The 19,291-nt window shown below is 41.0% G+C and overlaps 1 protein-coding gene across 1 annotated transcript in view; it reads left to right on the top strand.

The window, feature by feature from the left end:
* Positions 1-19,291, top strand: part of CCDC141 (coiled-coil domain containing 141) — a 145,871-nt gene that overhangs the window by 59,408 nt on the left and 67,172 nt on the right. Inside the window, exon 8 of the mRNA XM_038751341.1 lies at positions 7,138-7,332. Coding sequence (XP_038607269.1) covers positions 7,138-7,332 — 195 coding nt within the window. The remainder of the gene's footprint in view (positions 1-7,137; positions 7,333-19,291) is intronic.

Genomic DNA, 19,291 nt, shown 5'->3' with positions numbered 1-19,291 from the left:
TGGTTATTTCCTCTGGAGGTCAAATCCTATGGAGGCTTTCTCCTGGACTCAGGACAACATTTGCCAAGGATTTGGAGAGCTCTCTGCTGTTTCTTATAGCCCTTTTCCAGCCTGCACAGACTCTAGGCACTTACCAAAAATTGTGGTATTTGTGCAGCACATACTATGTGCTAGGCATGATACTTTACGTTGGGGTGGAGTTGTACACAGTCCCAGTCCCAGAAACGAAGGAGAAACCGGCAGCATTAACTTAGGTCTGACAATTCACCAAATGTGCTGAGATTAATTCCTCATCTGTAAAATGGGGATTAAGACTGTGAGCCCTATGTGGGATAAGGACTGTGTCCAACATGATTAACTTGGATCAACGCCAGTACAGTGCCTAGTACATAGTAAGTGCTTAACAAATACCATAAAAAAATGAAAAAAAAACTAGGTCCCATAGGGAAGGGGGGCCCTCTAGACTGTAAAATCTTTGTGGGCAGGGAATGTGTTTGTTTACTGTTATATTGTACTCTCCCAAGAGCTTATTACAGAGCTCTGCACAAAGTAAACACTCCATAAATACGACTGAATGAATTGAATGAATGAATGACACCCAAAATGTTGAATTTTACCATGCAAATGTCTTATAGAAACACATTCTTCATGGGGAAATTCCATCAAAAATCATCCTTCAACCATGTAGAATTGTAAATACTTCTGTCTGTAAATTCCTCTTGGGCAAGACATGTCACTAAGATTAAAAAAAAACTGTGACTAAGGGATTCTAGGTTGAAGAAAACTACAAAGCTTTACTTTTTAAAAAAATTCCATCAAAAAACCAACATTTCAAAATCCTTAAGAGGTAGCCCCTGAAAAGCAATCTGTGTGATAGCTGCCAATTGCATTCCTTCCACTTTTAATACAAATGGCTTGTCCAGGACATGTTGAAGCTCACAGCTAACTTCTGAAATGAAAAGTCCAAAATTATACCCTTTGGAATTCAGCAACTAAAGACCAAATCTAAATCTCTCTGAAGTGACAGGGGAGGGAGAAAAGAGCATTTCTTCATGCGAGTCTCTGTTTGAAATTAGACTTTTGAGAATAGTTGAGAATTAATTTTTCTCCACCTAAATGTGCTGCATTTCTGCTTGGTTCTACTTGATTATGAACTTTGTCGCTAAATCGTTGAATAACTGTGGCAGACGGCAATCAGGTGAGGAATGGTACTCCATGAGCAAAGGGTTCCAGAGGATAAGAAAACCTCAAAAATCAGCTACAGACCCTGAATGGGACTGATTTATTGGCCCAGTAAGAATTTATCGTTTTACTTACGAACTATATAGATGGGAGTGTCAGTCACACATTGATCCACCCTCACCCACAAGGATTAAACATCTCCACCACTAGTATTTTCTCTGGAACTGAAAAACAGATCTTTAGGTATATCAAGGGCCTTTCTAGGTATGATTTTACCGCTGACTTCAGGACATTTGGCAGAGGAATGGAATTTGGGGTTAACACGTTTACACATCTCAGAAGCACCATTCTTCCTCCTGCTAATAGAGACTTGTGCCATAGTTCGTATGAGAGAGGCAGAACACGAATGAGCTATGGGGTCATTCCCTCAAACATAAAATGGGGATTAAATACCCTTTCTTCCTCCTACCTAGACAGTGAGCCCCGTGAGGGACAGGAACTGTGTCTGACTTCATTAACTTGTACCAACCAGCACTTTGAATGTTGTGTAAGCACTTAACAAATACCAATGATGGTGAGATTCTAACTGTGCATATGGGTGGAGTTCATTCATTCCTTCAGTTGCATTTATTAAGCACTTACTCTGTGCAGAGCACTGTAGGTTGAAAAGAACAGTTTATAGCTGACCCTCCCTCCTGCCTCGATTGCATTTAAAGATCAGCCATGTGTGCCCTACTGGTATTTATTAAGCGCATACTGTTGACAGAGCACTATACTAATCACTTGGGAGATTACAACAGAGCTGGTAGAAATGATCCCTGCTGTCAAGGTGTTTACCATCTAATTCTGCTGAATTATTCATTCAATTGTATTTATTGAGCACTTGCTGTGTGTAGAGTACTGTACTAAGAGCTTGGGAGAGTACAATACAACAATAAACAGTCCCATTCCCTGCCCACAATGAGTTTACAGTCTAGTGTACTATCCCAAGAGCTTAGTACAGCTGTCTGCACACAGTAAATGCTCAGTAAAAACCATTGATTTATTGATTGGAGGAACTTAAGATCTAGTGGTCTGTCTTGGCCTTTATCTCCTCCTCTCTCTCTTCCTTTGAAGCTGACTTTGGTCATTCGTTCTATGAAAGCTTTTATTTTCCCTAGAGGGTTCTTCAAGCAAAGACACCCAACCCAGGGTATTTTGAATGTAAATAAAGTGGATTATTTTTCCCCTCAGTTGAAAGAATAGGTATATTTCCCTCTCCAGCCACTTACCAGGAATTTTTTTTAATGTTTAATGACAATCCATAGTTTTGTTTAGAGAACTAGTCTAGGACATTCATTTTTTTTTAAATCCATTTTCACCTCCTTGTCTGTCATCTCTAATCCTCTTAAAAGTACCCTTTCAATCAAGGCATCCAGGAACAGCTCAATTTCTTCAGTAAATGGAATAGTGAAAGGCATGGTTTAAAAGGACTGCTACTGTGAGAGAAAAATGAGAATAATGATGTGACCCATAGAATCGCCACCGGTCCAAGTACATGCAGTGCTGGGTGTCTTTAATGGTTCAGAAATATAGCCAAGGCGATGGCAGGCTTCACCTTGCTTTTGGTAGAGACAAATGCTAGGAATATTCCCTTGCTAAATGAGAGTCATTAAAGACTTAGCACTTAGGCAGGTACATGCTCAGAGAGAATTAACTAAAATTTTCTCCATTGGGTTTCAGTCCTCTTGATCAGAATGAGGACCATATTTTGCGGCAGGGGAGAGGAGGTGGAAAAGTGTGATGGATTCAGATTACTGCTTGAAGATATCATCTTTTTTTTTTTTTCAAAAAAGCCAGCCCATAAAGCCTTCCCCTATGAAAAATAGCTAGGGAAATTCATCATCAAAATTGGGTAGAAATGCATCAGAAACTGCCCATAAGATATATAAAGAAAACAGAACCAATTTCCTGAGAAGATTGTATAGGACTACTGAATGGATTTGGCTGAAGTTAAATACCCACAGAGGCTATATGAAATTGTAATTAGAAGCCTATGGATTTTGGGGGGGAAAGTGAAAAGGCACAAAATAGGCCTATTCAGCCTGATTAGGAGGTTGTAGCAGTCTCATTATGGTATAAAGAAAGCACAAGGTTAAGGAGATTTTCAAAGAAATTGGTCTTGGGTTGACAATTTCCCTTAATCGGGCTTGGAAAATTCCCACTGAAGGCAAATTTATGAAGATAGTTATAGAATAGAGTTTAATTTTTTTACCTTCCTCTGAGGAATTTTACTTTCTGTTTCAGCAGAGTTAGGCCAGAGTACAGACCCCATTTGATCCCCTGGACTTCTCTAGCCAAGTTCTTCGTTTATTCTAGGTGAGTAGGGCAATGTGGCATTTAATATTAGAAAATGGGCAATCCAGAAGGATCTTCCAGAGTCCACCTGGAATCATCTAAACCATTTCCGACAAAAAGTATTGACCGATTTATTCAATGTCAGGAAAGGAGATACCTAAATATAAATTGGCAATCTGAACTAGGACTTCAGAAAGCTTCCCTATTCTCTCTAACAAATCCTTCCTGCATCAATTTCTTCTTATTTTGTCCTCAGTGGAGATGATTAAAGTAATCCTTCTTAGACTTGCAAATGATCAAATCACCCTTTCTCCCAATTGCTCGAGGTTTTGCTAACACTCTAACATTCATTACTCCCCCCTGCCTGCTCTCCAAGTTTTTCTCATCCTTCAAATTGTGGGGGCTTAAGGAGCAGCATATTGTGGTGGAAAGAGCACAGGACTGGGAGTCAGGAGGCCTGGTTTCTAAACCCATTTCTGTTGTGTGACTTTAGGCGAGGCACTTAACCTCTCTGTGCCCCTGTTCCCTTTCCCTCAAAATGGAGATTAAATTCCTATTCTCCATCAGTCTTAGACTATGAGCCCCATGTGGGACAAAGACTGTGTCCACCCTGATTATTTTTTATCTATCTCACCACTTATTAAGTGCTTGGCACATTGTAAGTGCTAAACAAACCCCCCCAGTTGTTATTAGTATTAGTTCCAATAATAGTAATTGTGATATTTCTAGACTGTGAGCCCGTTGTTGGCTCCATCTCTAAATATTGCTGATTTGTACTTCCCTTTCTAGACTGTGAGCCCGTTGTTGGGTGGGGACCATCTCTAAATGTTGCCGATTTGTACTTCCCAAGCACTTAGTACAGTGCTCTGCACACAGTAAGTGCTCACTAAATTTAATTGAATGAATAAATATTTTCCAAGTGTTCAGTATATGGCAAGCAATATACTAAGCATGGGGTAAAATCAAGATAATCAGGCCAGATGCAGTCCCTGTCCCACCCAGGGCTCATAATCTGTTGGTGGGAGAATAGGTATTGAATCCCCATTTTACAGATGAGGTTACTGAGGCACAGAGAAGTTTAGTGACTTGCCCTAAATCAAAAGGCAGGCAAGTGGCAGAGCAAGGGATTAAAACCTAGGTTCTCTGACTCCCAGTTTAGTGCTCTTTCCATTAGGTCACACGACTTTGCATTGTATTCACAAATAGTAATCTTTGGTAAATAAAAAAATCATAGAAATTTAGACAAATAAATTTCCCAGATCTGGAAATACCTCCAAAGGGAAGTTAACCCAACCCTGTGGGTTCTGGAAAGACTTAGTACCCCAAACATTGATCAATCATATGTATTAAGCACTTACTCTATGCAGAGCATTGAACTAAGAGCTAGGGAGAATACAGTATAACAAAGTTGGTAGACTCAAAATGTAGTTATATGCCACTACAAACATGTAACCTTGCACACCCTTTCCATAAAAATCTCAAGAGTTGGCAAACTTCCTCTGATCATTTGTGTAGAAACAAGATAGTTTTTTGTTAGAATAAAATAAATAGAAGGAATAGATGGATTTAGACAAGTCCAGGAAGGCTTAGTTCAAGGAAAACATTTTCCCCCTCCCAGAGGCCCCTTAAGATTGACAATCCAGCTAGAAACTCAGTTCACCTACCGGGAGCAATGGTAGCAAGGGGTAGGGGAATAAAGGAGAGACATAAAGCTCCAAAAAGCAGCATCTTCTAAATATTACTATTCAGTATAATAGTAACTATTGATTCTTTATGAAATCTATGTCCATAATTTTTTATTTATATTTTATTTATATTTATATTATTATATCCACAATTTATTTATTCATTCATTCAGTCATATTTATTAAGCATCTACTGTGTGCATAGCACTGTACTAAGCACTTGGAAAGTACAAGTTGGCAACTAATAGAGACAATCCCTACCCAACAACGGGCTCACAGTAATAATTGTGGTATTTGTTAATGTATCCATTATATATTTATATTAATATATCTGTACCTTGTTGGTTATATGAATGTATCCATGATTTATTTATTTATATTCAATATATCCATTATTTATTCATTTATACTTATATGAATGACTGTCTCCCCCCTAGACTGTAAGCTCCCTGTGGGCAGGAAATATGTCTACCAACTCTGCTATATGGTGTAGTGATCAGAGCACGGGCCTGGGGGTCAGAAGGTCATGGGTTCTAATCCCGGCTCTGCCACTTGTCTGCTGTGGGACCTTGAGCAAATCACTTCACTTCTCTGGGCCTCAGTTACCTCATCTGTAAAATGAGGTTCGAGACTGTAAGCCCCACGTGGGACAGGGACTGTGTCCAACCTGATTTGCTTGTATCCACCCCAGCGCTTAGTACAGTGCCTGGTAAATAGTAAGTGCTTGAAAAATACCATCATTATTATTATATTGTATTCTTCCAAGTGCTTAATACAGTTCTCTGCACACATTAAGCATTCATTTTTTTTAATGGTATTTATTAAGCATTTGTTATGTGTCAGTCATTGCTCTAAGCACTGGGCTAGATACAAAGTAATCAGGTTGGATACAGTCTAGGTCCTTCATGGGGCTTACTATCTTAATCCCCATTTCACAGATGAGGTAATTGAGGTACAGAGAAGTGAAGTGACTTGCCCAAGGTCACACAGCAGACAAATAGTGGAGCTAGGATTAGAACACAGGTTCTTCTAACTCCCAGGGTTGTGCTCTATCCACTAGGGCACATTGCTTACTTAATTGATTGTTTGAGATTATTGTAGAGAAGCAGCGTAGCTCAGTGGAAAGAGCATGGTCTTGGGAGTCACGGGTCATGGGCTCTAATCCCGGCTCTGCCACTTATCAGCTGTGTGACTTTGGGCAAGTCACTTAACTTCTCTGTGCCTCAGTTACCTCATCTGTAAAATGGGGATTAAGATTATGAGCCCCACGTGGGACAACCTGATCACCTTGTATCCCCCCAGCACTTAGAACAGTGCTTTCCACATAGTAAGCGCTTAACAAATACCATCATCATCATCATCATCAATCTCCTCAGTGATTTCCTAAAGCAGATCCTAAACTAGGAGCCTGTTTCCTTTCAACCCTCTTCGGTGCTACAACCCCCACAGTAGTTTGGACCATTTACCCAGAACTGCTGTTCTCTTGACTGTCTGCCCAACGCAATCAAGATAAGCCTGCCTCTCCTCATCATCATCATCAATCGTATTTATTGAGAGCTTACTATGTGCAGAGCACTGTACTAAGCGCTTGGGAAGTACAAATTGGCAACATATAGAAACAGTCCCTACCCAACAGTGGGCTCAGGATTTGTGTAGTCTGGTGTTTTGTATTATCCACACCACTTCTCCCTCCTCTACAGTGAACAATTGAGTTGACTCTAGACTGTAAGCTCTGTGTGGGCAGACAGTGTTCTGTTTATTGCCATATTGTACTCTCCTAAGCACTTAGTACAGTGCTTTGCACCCAATAAGTGCTCAATAAATATGATTGAATGAATGAATGAATTAACCAAGCAGCTATTCTACTCAACTCTTTAGTGACCCTGAGGGTAAGGAAAGATGGAATGAACTAAGGGAACATTTTCTCTTACAGGAATGGAATTCTGTTGTGGAAAAGCTCAAAGGTGAGGCCCTCAGAATTTTATTGTCTGAGAACTATGTGGAGAAAGAACACTTCCAGCTTTCCAACCAGAAACTAAGTGTACTGCAAGAAGAATTTGACCGCCTTATGGAGGGAAGGAAGACCTTGTTACATGAAGCCAATGGCTTTTTCAACAGCGTTAATAAGGTTAGTGCGAGGTTAAGTTACTAATTATTGCTGCCCCAATGTTTGTTAACCTGATCTAAAGACTAAGTAAAAGGACAAAAGATTAGAATCTCTTCCTGGAAGAGAAAATCTTAAAAGGCTGAGAAAGCTGACATCTCCACCACCCTGGAAAATGTCAAATTCCATTTTAAAATATATTCCTACTAAAGATAAAATCTACTAAGGATAGGAGTAATGACTCCTGGTAAGATGCCAGAGACCGATGAACTTTAAATGGGATTCATAAAATTCTTCAAGTCAGAGCTTAAATTAAGGGAGTGCTCTCTGAATTTCAGATATTAGAACACGCAAGGCAGGCAGCAATGGAAACTTAGAAAAAAGGGTCAAGGAACTAGGATGAGAACTACAAGAGTATTAGGCCTGTAAAAACCAAAACTGGAGAGAGCTAGACTGTGAACTTGTCTCTAGACTGTAAGCTCTTTGTGGGTAAGGAATGTGCCAGTTTATTGTTATATTTTACTTTCCCAAGCACTTAGTACAGTGCTTTGCACACAGTAAGTGCTCAATAAATACGATTGAATGACTGAATGCAAAGAAAGAGTTTCTAGCTTGAGAGATTGGTCAGCCATGCAGCGTGGCTTAGCGGAAAGAGCCCAGGCTTGTGAGTCAGAGGTCATGAGTTCTTATCCCGGTTCCACCACTTATCAGCTGTGTGACTTTGAGCAAGTCACTTAACTTCTCTGTGCCTCATTTCCCTCATCTATAAAATGGGGATTATGGACTGTGAGCCCCATGTGGGACAACCTGATTACCTTGTATCTACCTCAATGCTTAGAATGGTGCTTGGCACATAGTAAACGCTTAACAAGTACCATCATTAATTAATTAATGTCAAACATGGTAGAGAGATCAAGGATCATAAGGAAAGAGAAAAGATCTTGAGATTTTTCTGGAAGGAAGCTTGCATAAGAAAGGGAATGGTAGGATAGATAGTTCATTCTCTTCCTCCTCTTTGGGTGAAACCATGGAGGGGTGGGTTTTTTGCTGAGTGCTAACAATTATTCCTGTCTTGCTCCCTTGAGGAAGCAACCGGGCTCTCTATCTCTGGAAATTCAAGGCAGGAAACATGTTTCCTTTGTATGACGGTTGGACAAATTTGGAGGTGACGACTAATTTATTGTTTAAGGCCCCTACAGGCCAAGTCTGCTGTTCAGGGCAAGAGCATTTTGGGAGAAGCAGCATGGAGTAATGGATAGAGCGGGGGCCTGGGGTCATGGGTTCTAATCCCCTCTCCGCCACTGTCTTCTGTGTGACCTTGGACAAGTCATTTCACTTCTCTGCACCTCAGTTATCTTATCTGTAAAATGGGGATTGAGACTGTGAGCTCCATGAGGGACAGGGACTGTGTCCACCCAATTTGCTTGTATCCACCCCAGAGCTTAGTATAGTGCCTGGCACATAGTAAGCACTTAACAACTACCATTACTATTATTATTGTTATCATTATTATTATCAGTGTTTTGTGCCAATTTGTACAAGACACGGAACTCAAGTCTACCTCGAACCTTGGGAATCTTGACACCTGTACTGACTGACCATATCTTCAGCTCTCAGGCTGGTGCCCAGATAAAAAAGAATTTTACTGTACCACTAACCATCTGGCCAGTATGGTCAGGTGGTGAAGGATGCAGCTGAGCAAGGAACACATCCTTGAGAAAGGCAGCTGGGTGACCCTGCTCATATTTGCATCTCCATCCTATCTCATCCTGACGAAAGAAGAACGCAGGAGGGACCCATGTCTGGTTGCTATGTTCTAGAAATCACAGTCAAGTTTCCTTCCTTTGCTGACCAACACACAAATAGGTGTGCACAATTCTTTGTGTCCTATGTCCACCAGCACCTTGAGTTCTACTGGGCTAATTTTGTCACACAACTAGGATCTGCTGTGACCTTCTCCCATTTGATATTCGCCCCACCCCCACCCCCAATCCTACAGCACTTGTGTACATGTCTTAAAATTATATATTATAAATTATTTATTCATACTAGTGTCTGCCTTTCTCTCTCTCTCTAGACTGTAAACTCATTATGGGCATTCATTCATTCTTTCAATCATATTTATTGAGCACTTACTGTGTGCAGAGCACTGTACTAAGCGCTTGGGGAGTACAAGTCGGCAACATATAGAGATGGTCCCTACCCCAACAATGGGCTCACAGTCTAGAAGGGGGAGACAGACAACAAAACAAAACATGTAGACAGGTGTCAAAATCGTCAGAACAAATAGAATTATATCTATATGCACCCCCCATCTTACCTCCCCCCTGCCCCATCTTACCTCCTTCCCTTCCCCACAGCACCTGTATATATGTATATATGTTTGTACATATTTGTTACTCTATTTATTTATTTATTTATTTATTTTACTTGTACGTATCTATTCTATTTATTTTATTTTGTTAGTATGTTTGGTTTTGTTCTCTGTCTCCCCCTTTTAGACTGTGAGCCCACTGTTGGGTAGGGACTGTCTCTATATGTTGCCAACTTGTACTTCCCAAGCGCTTAGTACAGTGCTCTGCACAGAGTAAGCGCTCAATAAATACGATTGATGATGATCATTAACAAAATAAATGGAATAGTAAATATGTACAAGTAAAATAAAGAGTAATAAATCTGTAAAAATATATACAAGTGCTATGAGGGGGAGGAGGAGAGGAAAAAGGGGGCTCAGTCTGGGAAGGCCTCCTGGAGGAGGTGAGCTCTCAGTAGGGCTTTGAAGGGAGGAAGAGAGCTAGCTTGGCAGATGTGCAGAGGGAGGGCATTCCAGGCTAGAGGTAGGACAATGCTCTGCACACAGTAAGCACTCAATAAATATGATTGATGATGACATGGGCCGGAGGTCAACGGCGGGACAGGCGAGAACGAGGCACAGTGAGGAGGTTAGCGGCAGAGGAGCGGAGGGTGCGGGCTCGGCTGGAGAAGGAGAGAAGGGAGGTGAGGTAGGAGGGGGCGAGGTGATGGAGAGCCCTGAAGCCAAGAGTTAGGAGTTTTTGCTTGATTCGTAGGTTGACAGGCAACCACTGGAGATTTTTGACGAGGGGAGTGAGATGCCCAGAGTGTTTCTGTACTAAGATAATCCAGGCAGCAGAGTGATGTATAGACCGAAGCAGGGAGAGACAGGAGGATGGGAGATCAGAGAGGAGGCTGATGATGGGCAGGTGCTGTGTCTGCTATTTCTGTTTTATTTTACTATCCCAAGGGTTTAATACAGTGTTCTGCACATAGTAAGTGCACAATAAATACTTGTTGATTGATTGATGTCAATAGGCTAATCTGCTAGAGGCCATTATGTTACTTTTGAATTAAGGATTTTCAATCTGCTGTTTAAGCAGGAGGTGTGGTGAGTCAAGCTAGGATCTGGAAGGAATCTTAATTTCCTCATACTGTTCTGTTCTTAGAACAGAATCCTTTTCGTTCTACTGCATCAAGTCTCCGGGATTGTGACATGTACTTTTCAAGCTATAATGTGGGGCTAACTTACGCTGTAACATTCTTTAACTTTAGCCAAGTGGCACTTAGAAAGGTGTGAAATGCTTTTGGTCCTCTGAAACATGCAAGAAATCAGATTCATTCCAAAGCCTTTACTGGTATTTTGGGAATTTAAGGAAATTTTTCTGCTTACATCTGCTGAGGTTACCAGTATTGGGAAAAATCCAAGACATCGGCAGAGGAATGGTGTCTTTTTTCCTACCTTCCAGATCCGAAGCAGAGAATTGAGTACATTGTGTGCACTGTGTGCATTTCCTTTGCATATTTATATAAACAAGGAACTATAATATGTGTAAATGGGGCAGGGGTTTACCAAGAGTACCCAAGATCATGACTTTGTTCCCAAAATGGGCGAAAGGATGTTATTTCTTAAATATGTGAAATGAAATATAGCCAACTGAAATTTAATGTAACCAGAAAGGAAAGAATAGTTTGGAGCAGAAGAGGCTCTTTTGGAGCACAAGTTTTGAAAAGATCCTAAGATAAGGAAGCAAGAGTAAAAACGGTCACTAAAACCATTGACAGTAGAGCAGTATATTAGATCACCGTCTCTGGGTAAAGCATGGTGCGGTCAGGGATTTTAAGTTCCTCGTTTTTTTTTAACCACACGTACTCTATAGTTGAATTTTACCATCAGTGGAAATAAAAATAGTAATGATTGTGGTATTGGTTAAGTCCTTGCTGTGTGCCAAACACTGTACTAACCACTGGGGTAGATACAAGCTAATCAATTCCCACATGGGGTTTACAGTCTAAGGATGAGGGTTATTGAATCCCCATCTTGCAGATGAAGGAAATTAGGCACCAAGCAGTTGAGTGACTAGACCAAGGTCACGCAGCAGGCAAATGGCAGAGGTGAAATTAGAACCCAGGTCCTCTGACTCCAGGCCCCTGTCCAATAGGTGACACTGCTTCTCCTAAGGCAATTATGTGTGACGTGTGACTTTGGGCAAGTCACTTCACTTCTCTGTGCCTCAGTTACCTCATCTGTAAAATGGGGATTAAGACTGTGAGCCCCATGTGGGACAACCTGATCACCTTGTAAACTCCTCAGCGCTTAGAACAGTGCTTTGCGCGTAGTAAGCGCTTAATAAATGCCATCATTAATTAATTATGTGTGTGATCAATCAGTCAATCAATCGTATTTCCTAAGCACTTACTGTGTGCAGAGCACTGTACTAAGTGCTTGGGGGAGTACAATATTACAGAGTTGGTTAGATGCATTCTCTACCCAAAATGAGCTTACAGTCTAGAGATATATATTCTATTTATTTTATTTTGTTAATATGTTCTGTTTTGTTCTCTGTCTCCCCTTTCTAGACTGTGAGCCCACTGTTGGGTAGGGACCATCTCTATATGTTGCCAACTTGTACAGTGCTCTGCACACGGTAAGCACTCAATAAATACGATTGATTGATTGATTGATTGATGTGTATCTAGACCTATAGTATACATTGAGCACATATTTTGTAGAGAACATAGTGTTTCTTTAACTTAGTAGGAGGCATATTTACCTAGACTTCAGAGCTCTAAAACTTTGCTTCCATTATCTAGAAGGTGGTCCTTTCTGAAAGTACCACCAAGCTCCTGCAGTTCAGAGAATTTTCTCCTGGGATTAGCTGGAACGGTCTCAGGACGACAGCTTGGCCTTTATGTCTGGAGCAGCAGATGGAGCTGTTATTACAAGGGAATTTTAGCATTAGGCCATTAGCTAAACTTCATGATGAGCTCCACATGGATGATTCCCTTTAGAATGAAGCAAATTAGAGCATCAATTTAACATTCCAAAGGGAGACCAGGTTGGAGAGGAAAAGGAGAGAGAGGTTGGGAAGAGAGATGACTTAATGAGAAAGAGCTCTAGATGGATGTCCGTCAATCTGAACCTGGAAGTGTTGGTGGTCAACATATGCTTCATATTTTTCCTGTAAATGGGTTCCAAGTTCATTCCACTCTATTAGGCGTATTGGCTGTGGTGGGTTATTTTTTTAGTGGCATTTACTAAGCGCACTAAGCGTACTAGTGGCACTGTACGAAGTTCAGTACAAGCTAATCAGTTTGGACACAGTCCACGACTCACGTGGGGCTCACGGTCTCAATCCCCATTTTCCAGATGAGATAACTGAGGCACAAGAGAAGTGAATTGACTTGCCCAGACAAGTGGCGGAGCCAGGTTTAGAACCCAGGTCCTCTGACTCCCAAGCCCTTGCTTTTTTCACTAGGCCATGCTGCTTCTCTTGGATTTAACATGGCATAATACTCTGGCATATGTAAAGAATCAAAGCCAAAAAAGAGGTACTTTGTCAAAGATTTAGAGCTGAAAATTTGGGAATAAATGAGGAGGAACCTTGTAATTTTCCAACAGGCAGTGGAACTCAGAAAAGTGCTTATTCCTGATCTGAGTTGATCATAAGTACTCTCAAAAGGACAACCACTTAAAAAACAGTGAAACGTTGTCATCGGGGGCCTGTGTCAGTGCCAGGAGATCTTTATATCCAGTGACTTTCTGAACGTTATGGGAATCAATCTGTCATCATTTAGGGAAACTGCACTAGAAAACTGGAAGAAATTAAATGAAAATCGTTTCCTCCACCCTAAGTGTCAGTCCCTCTGCTGTTATCCTGCAGGTCAGAAGAAGAGTCAGCTCTATTATGTTGTCTTCCCTCCACAGACCAAAATGTTTTACGGGGTTGAAGGGGAAAGTTTTGAAAAATAGGAAACTGGAAATTGGCTTCAGTCTATTTTTTAAAAACCTTTTTTTTTTTCCAACAGGGTCTAAATTAGCAGTGCACACATGTCAGATTTGTGGAACTGTTCTTTTTTTCCATTATTCTGGAAGTCCAACAGGGGAAATGTTGTTGAATTTATTTGTCATTAATAGTTATTTTAAATTGATAATGGATTTTAAAATGTTGACTGTCATTTCAAAATCGGTGCTAGCTGCCAATCAGAATTGGAAACCGATATTAGCCATTGAAGATTTACATTATGACTCCTTGTGAATTATGTATCTTATTTTGAGACTTCACTAAATTTTTCCAAGTCTATCAGCAATGAGACTAAAGCCTATTTGCGGCGGTGCTATACAGACTATGACCATGAATCCAACTCTGTTGCATTGTCCACTGTGTTGTATTTTACTCTCCTAAGCACTTAGTACAGTCCTCTGCACATAGTAAGTGCTCAATGAATGCCACCGATGAGGACTCTATCTCCAAAAATGCTAACAGAGACAAGTTTAAGTGGGGTAGCATAAGAATAGGTTTTCATCGTCACCATTTTCTATACCAGTGTTTTGTCTTGAATTCAGGGGACCTGGACTTGAAATCAAAATGGAGCACTGTTGTATTATAGCTCTCATTATCCAGATCTGCTTTCTCTCAATGATGCAGGATTTCCTAGGCTTTTTAAATTGTTTTTGATTTTGCTTAACTATTAACATCTATTAACCATATACAATGTCCCAAGCACTCTACTTTAGGCCTGAACAGAAATGAGGTAAAGGTTTCAGTAAGCACTTAAAACTTCAGAAGTCTCATTTGTAATTTTTTTATGGTCACTTGTAAGCTTTTAGGTCAAAGCAGTGTGGCCTAGTGGAAAGAGCACGGGCTTTGGAGACTTCTCGACTGTGAGCCCGTTGTTGGGTAGGGACCGTCTCTATATGTTGCCGACTTGTACTTCCCAAGCGCTTAGTACAGTGCTCTGCACACAGTAAGTGCTCAATAAATATGATTGAATGAATGAATGAGTCAGAAGACCTGGATTCTAAACCTAGCTCTGCCACTTGTCTGCTGTGTGACTTTGGACAAGCTACTTAATTTCTCTGTGCCTCAGTTTCCTCATCTGTAAAATGGGGACTGAAACCTACTCCCTCATACCTAAACTGTGAGCTCCACATGGGACAGGGACTCTGTCCAAACTGATAACCCTGTATCTGCCCCAGAGCTTAGAACAATGCTTGGCCTGTGGTAAGCACTTAACAAATCAATCAACCAATCAATCGTATTTATTGAGCGCTTACTGTGTGCAGAGCACTGTACTAATCGCTTGGAAAGTACAAGTTGGCAACATATAGAGATGGTCCCTACCCAAGAGTGGGCTCACAGTCTAGAAGGGGGAGACAGAGAACAAAATAAAACATATTAACAAAATAAAATAAATAGAATAGATATGTACAAGTAAAATAAATAAATAAATAGAGTAATAAATACGTACAAACATATATACATATATACAGGTGCTGTGGGGAAGGGAAGGAGGTAAGGCGGGGGGAATGGAAAGGGAAAGGAGGGGGAGAGGAAGGAGGGGGCTCAGTCTGGGAAGGCCTCCTAATTATGGCTCCTAGTTATGGCTTAACAAATGCCATAACTGCAATTATGGAATTTGATTTCCTTTATGTGGTTGTTCTTCATATGCAAAACTCCTGCTTCTCTCCTAAACATGTCTCCCATGTACAAATGAGTCTGAAGGATGAACACGTGACTGAAAGTTACTCCATGTATAGCGGATCCTTTGTCTGGTGACTGCATCGTTGGCTGGATTTAGGAGCAACTGAAGGCATTTTCACATTTTTGTCCACATCTTCTCACCTTTCACTCCCACCTTCCACTGCTCCCTCTGACTCCCAGATTCCACTAAAAGGGTTCTTGCATTCAAGGGAACAGTCTTCAAGACTGCTGCGTCCTCCCTCCCCTCCTTGAGAGGAGTTATTTGGTCAAATGGCTCCTTGCTTTTTAGGTCACATGTGGACTTTCCTAACCAGCTGCTTCCTCCTCAGTCAGCGACAACTCCACGTTTAAAAGTTGAAAGAGAGTAAAGATGGACAACAACGCTTTGTCACGGTAAACACTGGAAAAAAGCCAACAAGCAGTGGATAGATATTTCATTGTTTTCCTGACTTCCTCAACTTTGGTCAGTCATCTTGGTCTTTCCATCCCTGAGAGGTTTTTTTTTTCCAATGATATTTTTTAAGTGCTTATTATGTGCCATAAAGTTAATCAGGTTGGATGCTGTCCATGTCCCACATGGGGTTCACAGCCTTAATCCCCATTTTACAGATGAGAGAACTGAAGCTCGGAGAAGCTAAGCGACTTGCTCAAGGTCACCTAGCAGACAAGTGGCAGAGCAGCATTAGAACCCAGGTCCTTTGATTCCCAGGCCTGTGCTCTTTCCACTAGATCACGCTGCTTTTTTTCACCCTTCAGGTGGATTCTCTAATAATCAGGGAAGGCCCAAACCCCCATCAGAAGTAGGAAGGAACTAATAAAGCCAGCTGAATGCAGTTTTCTTGGGGCATCTACGAGCTGGGTGGGCAGTCAAGTGGAAAGTGTTTGGCAAATCTGATAAGTAAGCAGTCCTCTCTCCAACAGTAGTTGCTGTAATGTATTTCCATAGTCTGCATCTCCACCAAACAGGTAAACGTAATGTGGCCGGGATTCAGCTTAGAGGCTCCTGCACTAGCTTTAGTCCTATTTGTGACAACTCTCCTGGTCTCTCCTGTAACTCACGCACAGTTGCTTGCCTAAGAATAGTTTGCAGAATGGCCCTGACTAATCCTGACTCTTACTTAACTGGGATTTTGGATTAATTGCCACTCCCTATTCCTCCAGCACACGGGATATCTCCCCCTCTAGTCTGTAAACTTGTTGTGGGCAGGAAATGTGTAGGTGATACTGTACTCTCCCAAGTTCTTAGTATGGTGCTGTGCACTCAGTAAGCGAGCAATAAATACAATTGACTGACGGATTGCCTGGGTAACAAAGATTTTACTTTGAGACTTACATATTTATCTAGGGAGACCTCAAGCTAACAAAGTTTTCGGTTTACACGACACCAATTGCTACCCCTGGGTTGCTTGGCATGGGATTAACTAAGTATATTCCTGAACCCCCTTCATAAATCGGTAGAAATAAAAGCTCTAGTCTCAGATATTTACAAACCCTTCTAGCCTATTCCTTGGGGCTCAGTGAGAAGCAGAAATGTCCCTCCTCCCACCTCCATCCTCCCTGCCTTACCTCCATCCCCTCCCCACAGCACCTGTATATATGTATATATGTTTGTACGTATTTATTACTCTATTTATTTTATTTGTACATATTTATTCATTCATTTTATTTTGTTAATATGTTTTGTTTTGTTCTCTGTCTCCCCCTTCTAGACTGTGAGCCCACTGTTGGGTAGGGACCGTCTCTATATGTTGCCAACTTGTACTTCCCAAGTGCTTAGTACAGTGCTCTGCACACAGTAAGTGTTCAATAAATACAATTGAATGAATGAATGAATATAAGACAGAAAGGCAGGGGTCCAATGGCAGACAGAGCCCAATGGCAGTTTTTATGGTGGTGGGCCATCAAGAGTGATCATTTGGGAATTTTTGGAAAGCATAATAATAATTTTTAATAATAATTGTGGTTTTTGTTAAGCACTTACTCTGTGCCAGTCACTGTACTAAGCAGTGGGGTGGATACAAATAAATTGGGTTGGACACATTCCCGTCCCACATGGGGCTCACCGTTTCAATCCCCATTTTACAGATGAGGTAACTGAGGCACAGAGAAGTGAAGTGACTTGTCCAAGATCACACAGCAGGCAAGTGGCAGAGCTGGGATTAGAACCCAGGTCCTTCTGACTCCCATTAGGAGTCAGGCCTGTGCTTTACCTATTAGGCCACACTGCTCCCTTATCAGTGAGTATCCCTCTAGGTAGAATTGCAGGACTTGGAGATGGACCATGGAAGGTAGAACAACCTTTTAGCTGAATGATTTGTTTTGCAAATAAAGTTTCACTAGTCAGTGCCTTTTTGTAGTTGCTTTGCCAGTTGATATATCAGAAGTAGCACATTGCATTCACCATCACCTTTTGCCAGGATTCAATGAGAAATGAGGACAGCTCTGTATAAATCATTTCACGAGGCCGGGACTGAAACTGAAGCAGAACGGGAAGAGGGCTTGAAGGACAACCAGACCCCCAGATCCGCAGCTGCTAGGGAAGTCAGTTGAGACGATGTTTGAGACGGTAAACTTGGCTTTCTGTCAGCTGCCTTGCAAGCAGAGTGCAGGGGAAATTTGAGTCTGCAGGCAGAAGAAGCCAAGATTCTTATTTACAGCAGAGCTTTTGGAGGCTGGGCAAGGCAGCAGGGTGTGCTGTATGTGCCCTTGGTAGCCATGATGATTTCCAACAGAAAGATCCCCTTCTTTCTTTCTTAGTTTGTACCAGGTGGTGACTGAATGCCTATTTTGTCAGCTAGTTCTCAGCACAAATCCACTTGTACTGCTAAATTATTTTGATTCCACCCGTCGTAGAGATTTAATACGACACAGAACTGTATATTCTGTACTGTGCTAAACTACACATTTCTTGTTTCCAAAATAAATACCTTTGATCTTCTTTGCAAGAATAAATGTGACACATCCTGATACCATCTGTAGCCATAATTCTGTACAGAATGTCCCGAATCCTTGGCTTTGCAAGGAAAAAGGCAAAGATCTGTAGTATCCCCTTTGGGGAGGAATGCCAAGTTCTTATTCAGCCTTCTCTAAATCTTTTTTGAAGCAAGTAACTTAACTTCTCTGTGCCTCAGTTTCTTTATCTGTAAAATGGGGATAAAATCCAACTTCCTTCTACTGTGAGTCCCATGTGGGACAGGGACTTTGTCCAACCTTATAATCTTATATCTACCTTAACAGGAGGTACAGTGGTTGGCACATAGTAAGCACTTAACAAACAGAAATAATAATTATTATTAATAATTAGAATAACTCCTCCATTTCTCAATCTTACAGACTGGGCCAGAATGCAATAACTATTAACCTTGTGGTACAGGAGCTCTTGAATCCACTGGGGACAAAAAAGTGTTGGCCTTTTTGTGACTCTAGAATCATCAAAGCATCTGCCAATCTTTTCCTTAAAACATGAGGCACAACTTTTGGGTTTTTCAATATAGGTTTTTCAATATAGGATGCAATATATAAACTAGGCTGGGGAAGCCTCATAGGACTTTATGAGTGGGATTCCATTCTCCAATAGTTATAAATAACATCTATTCCAAGGATTCGGATTGTAATTTCTTCCAATCTTACTACTATATCAGGTTCCTTCTGGATATGGCAAACACTAGGCAACCTGATCTGATCGCTAAAGGTACCTTAGTCCTATTATTGGCAGAACTAGAATTTCTAGAATGTGTATTGATTCCTTCCATACAGAATAGTAAAAATCATTGTAGCCCAATTTACTATAAGAATAATGCATTACAATGCTTTTTATTCAAATAGAATGATGCAAAACTGATCACATATACTCAGGCAACAAGTTGGGGTTTTTTTTAAAGGACACAAGCAAGAAGCAAATAATACTCCATTTGTCAATATAAAGATGGAAAGGGATACAAATAGTAGAGAAATGTCTTGGATCTGTTGGGAGCACTGAGAGTTTC

The sequence above is a fragment of the Tachyglossus aculeatus genome, chromosome 9, assembly GCF_015852505.1.
Source record: "Tachyglossus aculeatus isolate mTacAcu1 chromosome 9, mTacAcu1.pri, whole genome shotgun sequence".
NCBI classification, from domain to species: Eukaryota; Metazoa; Chordata; class Mammalia; order Monotremata; family Tachyglossidae; genus Tachyglossus; species Tachyglossus aculeatus.
This window is presented reverse-complemented; position numbering and strand designations above follow the sequence as displayed.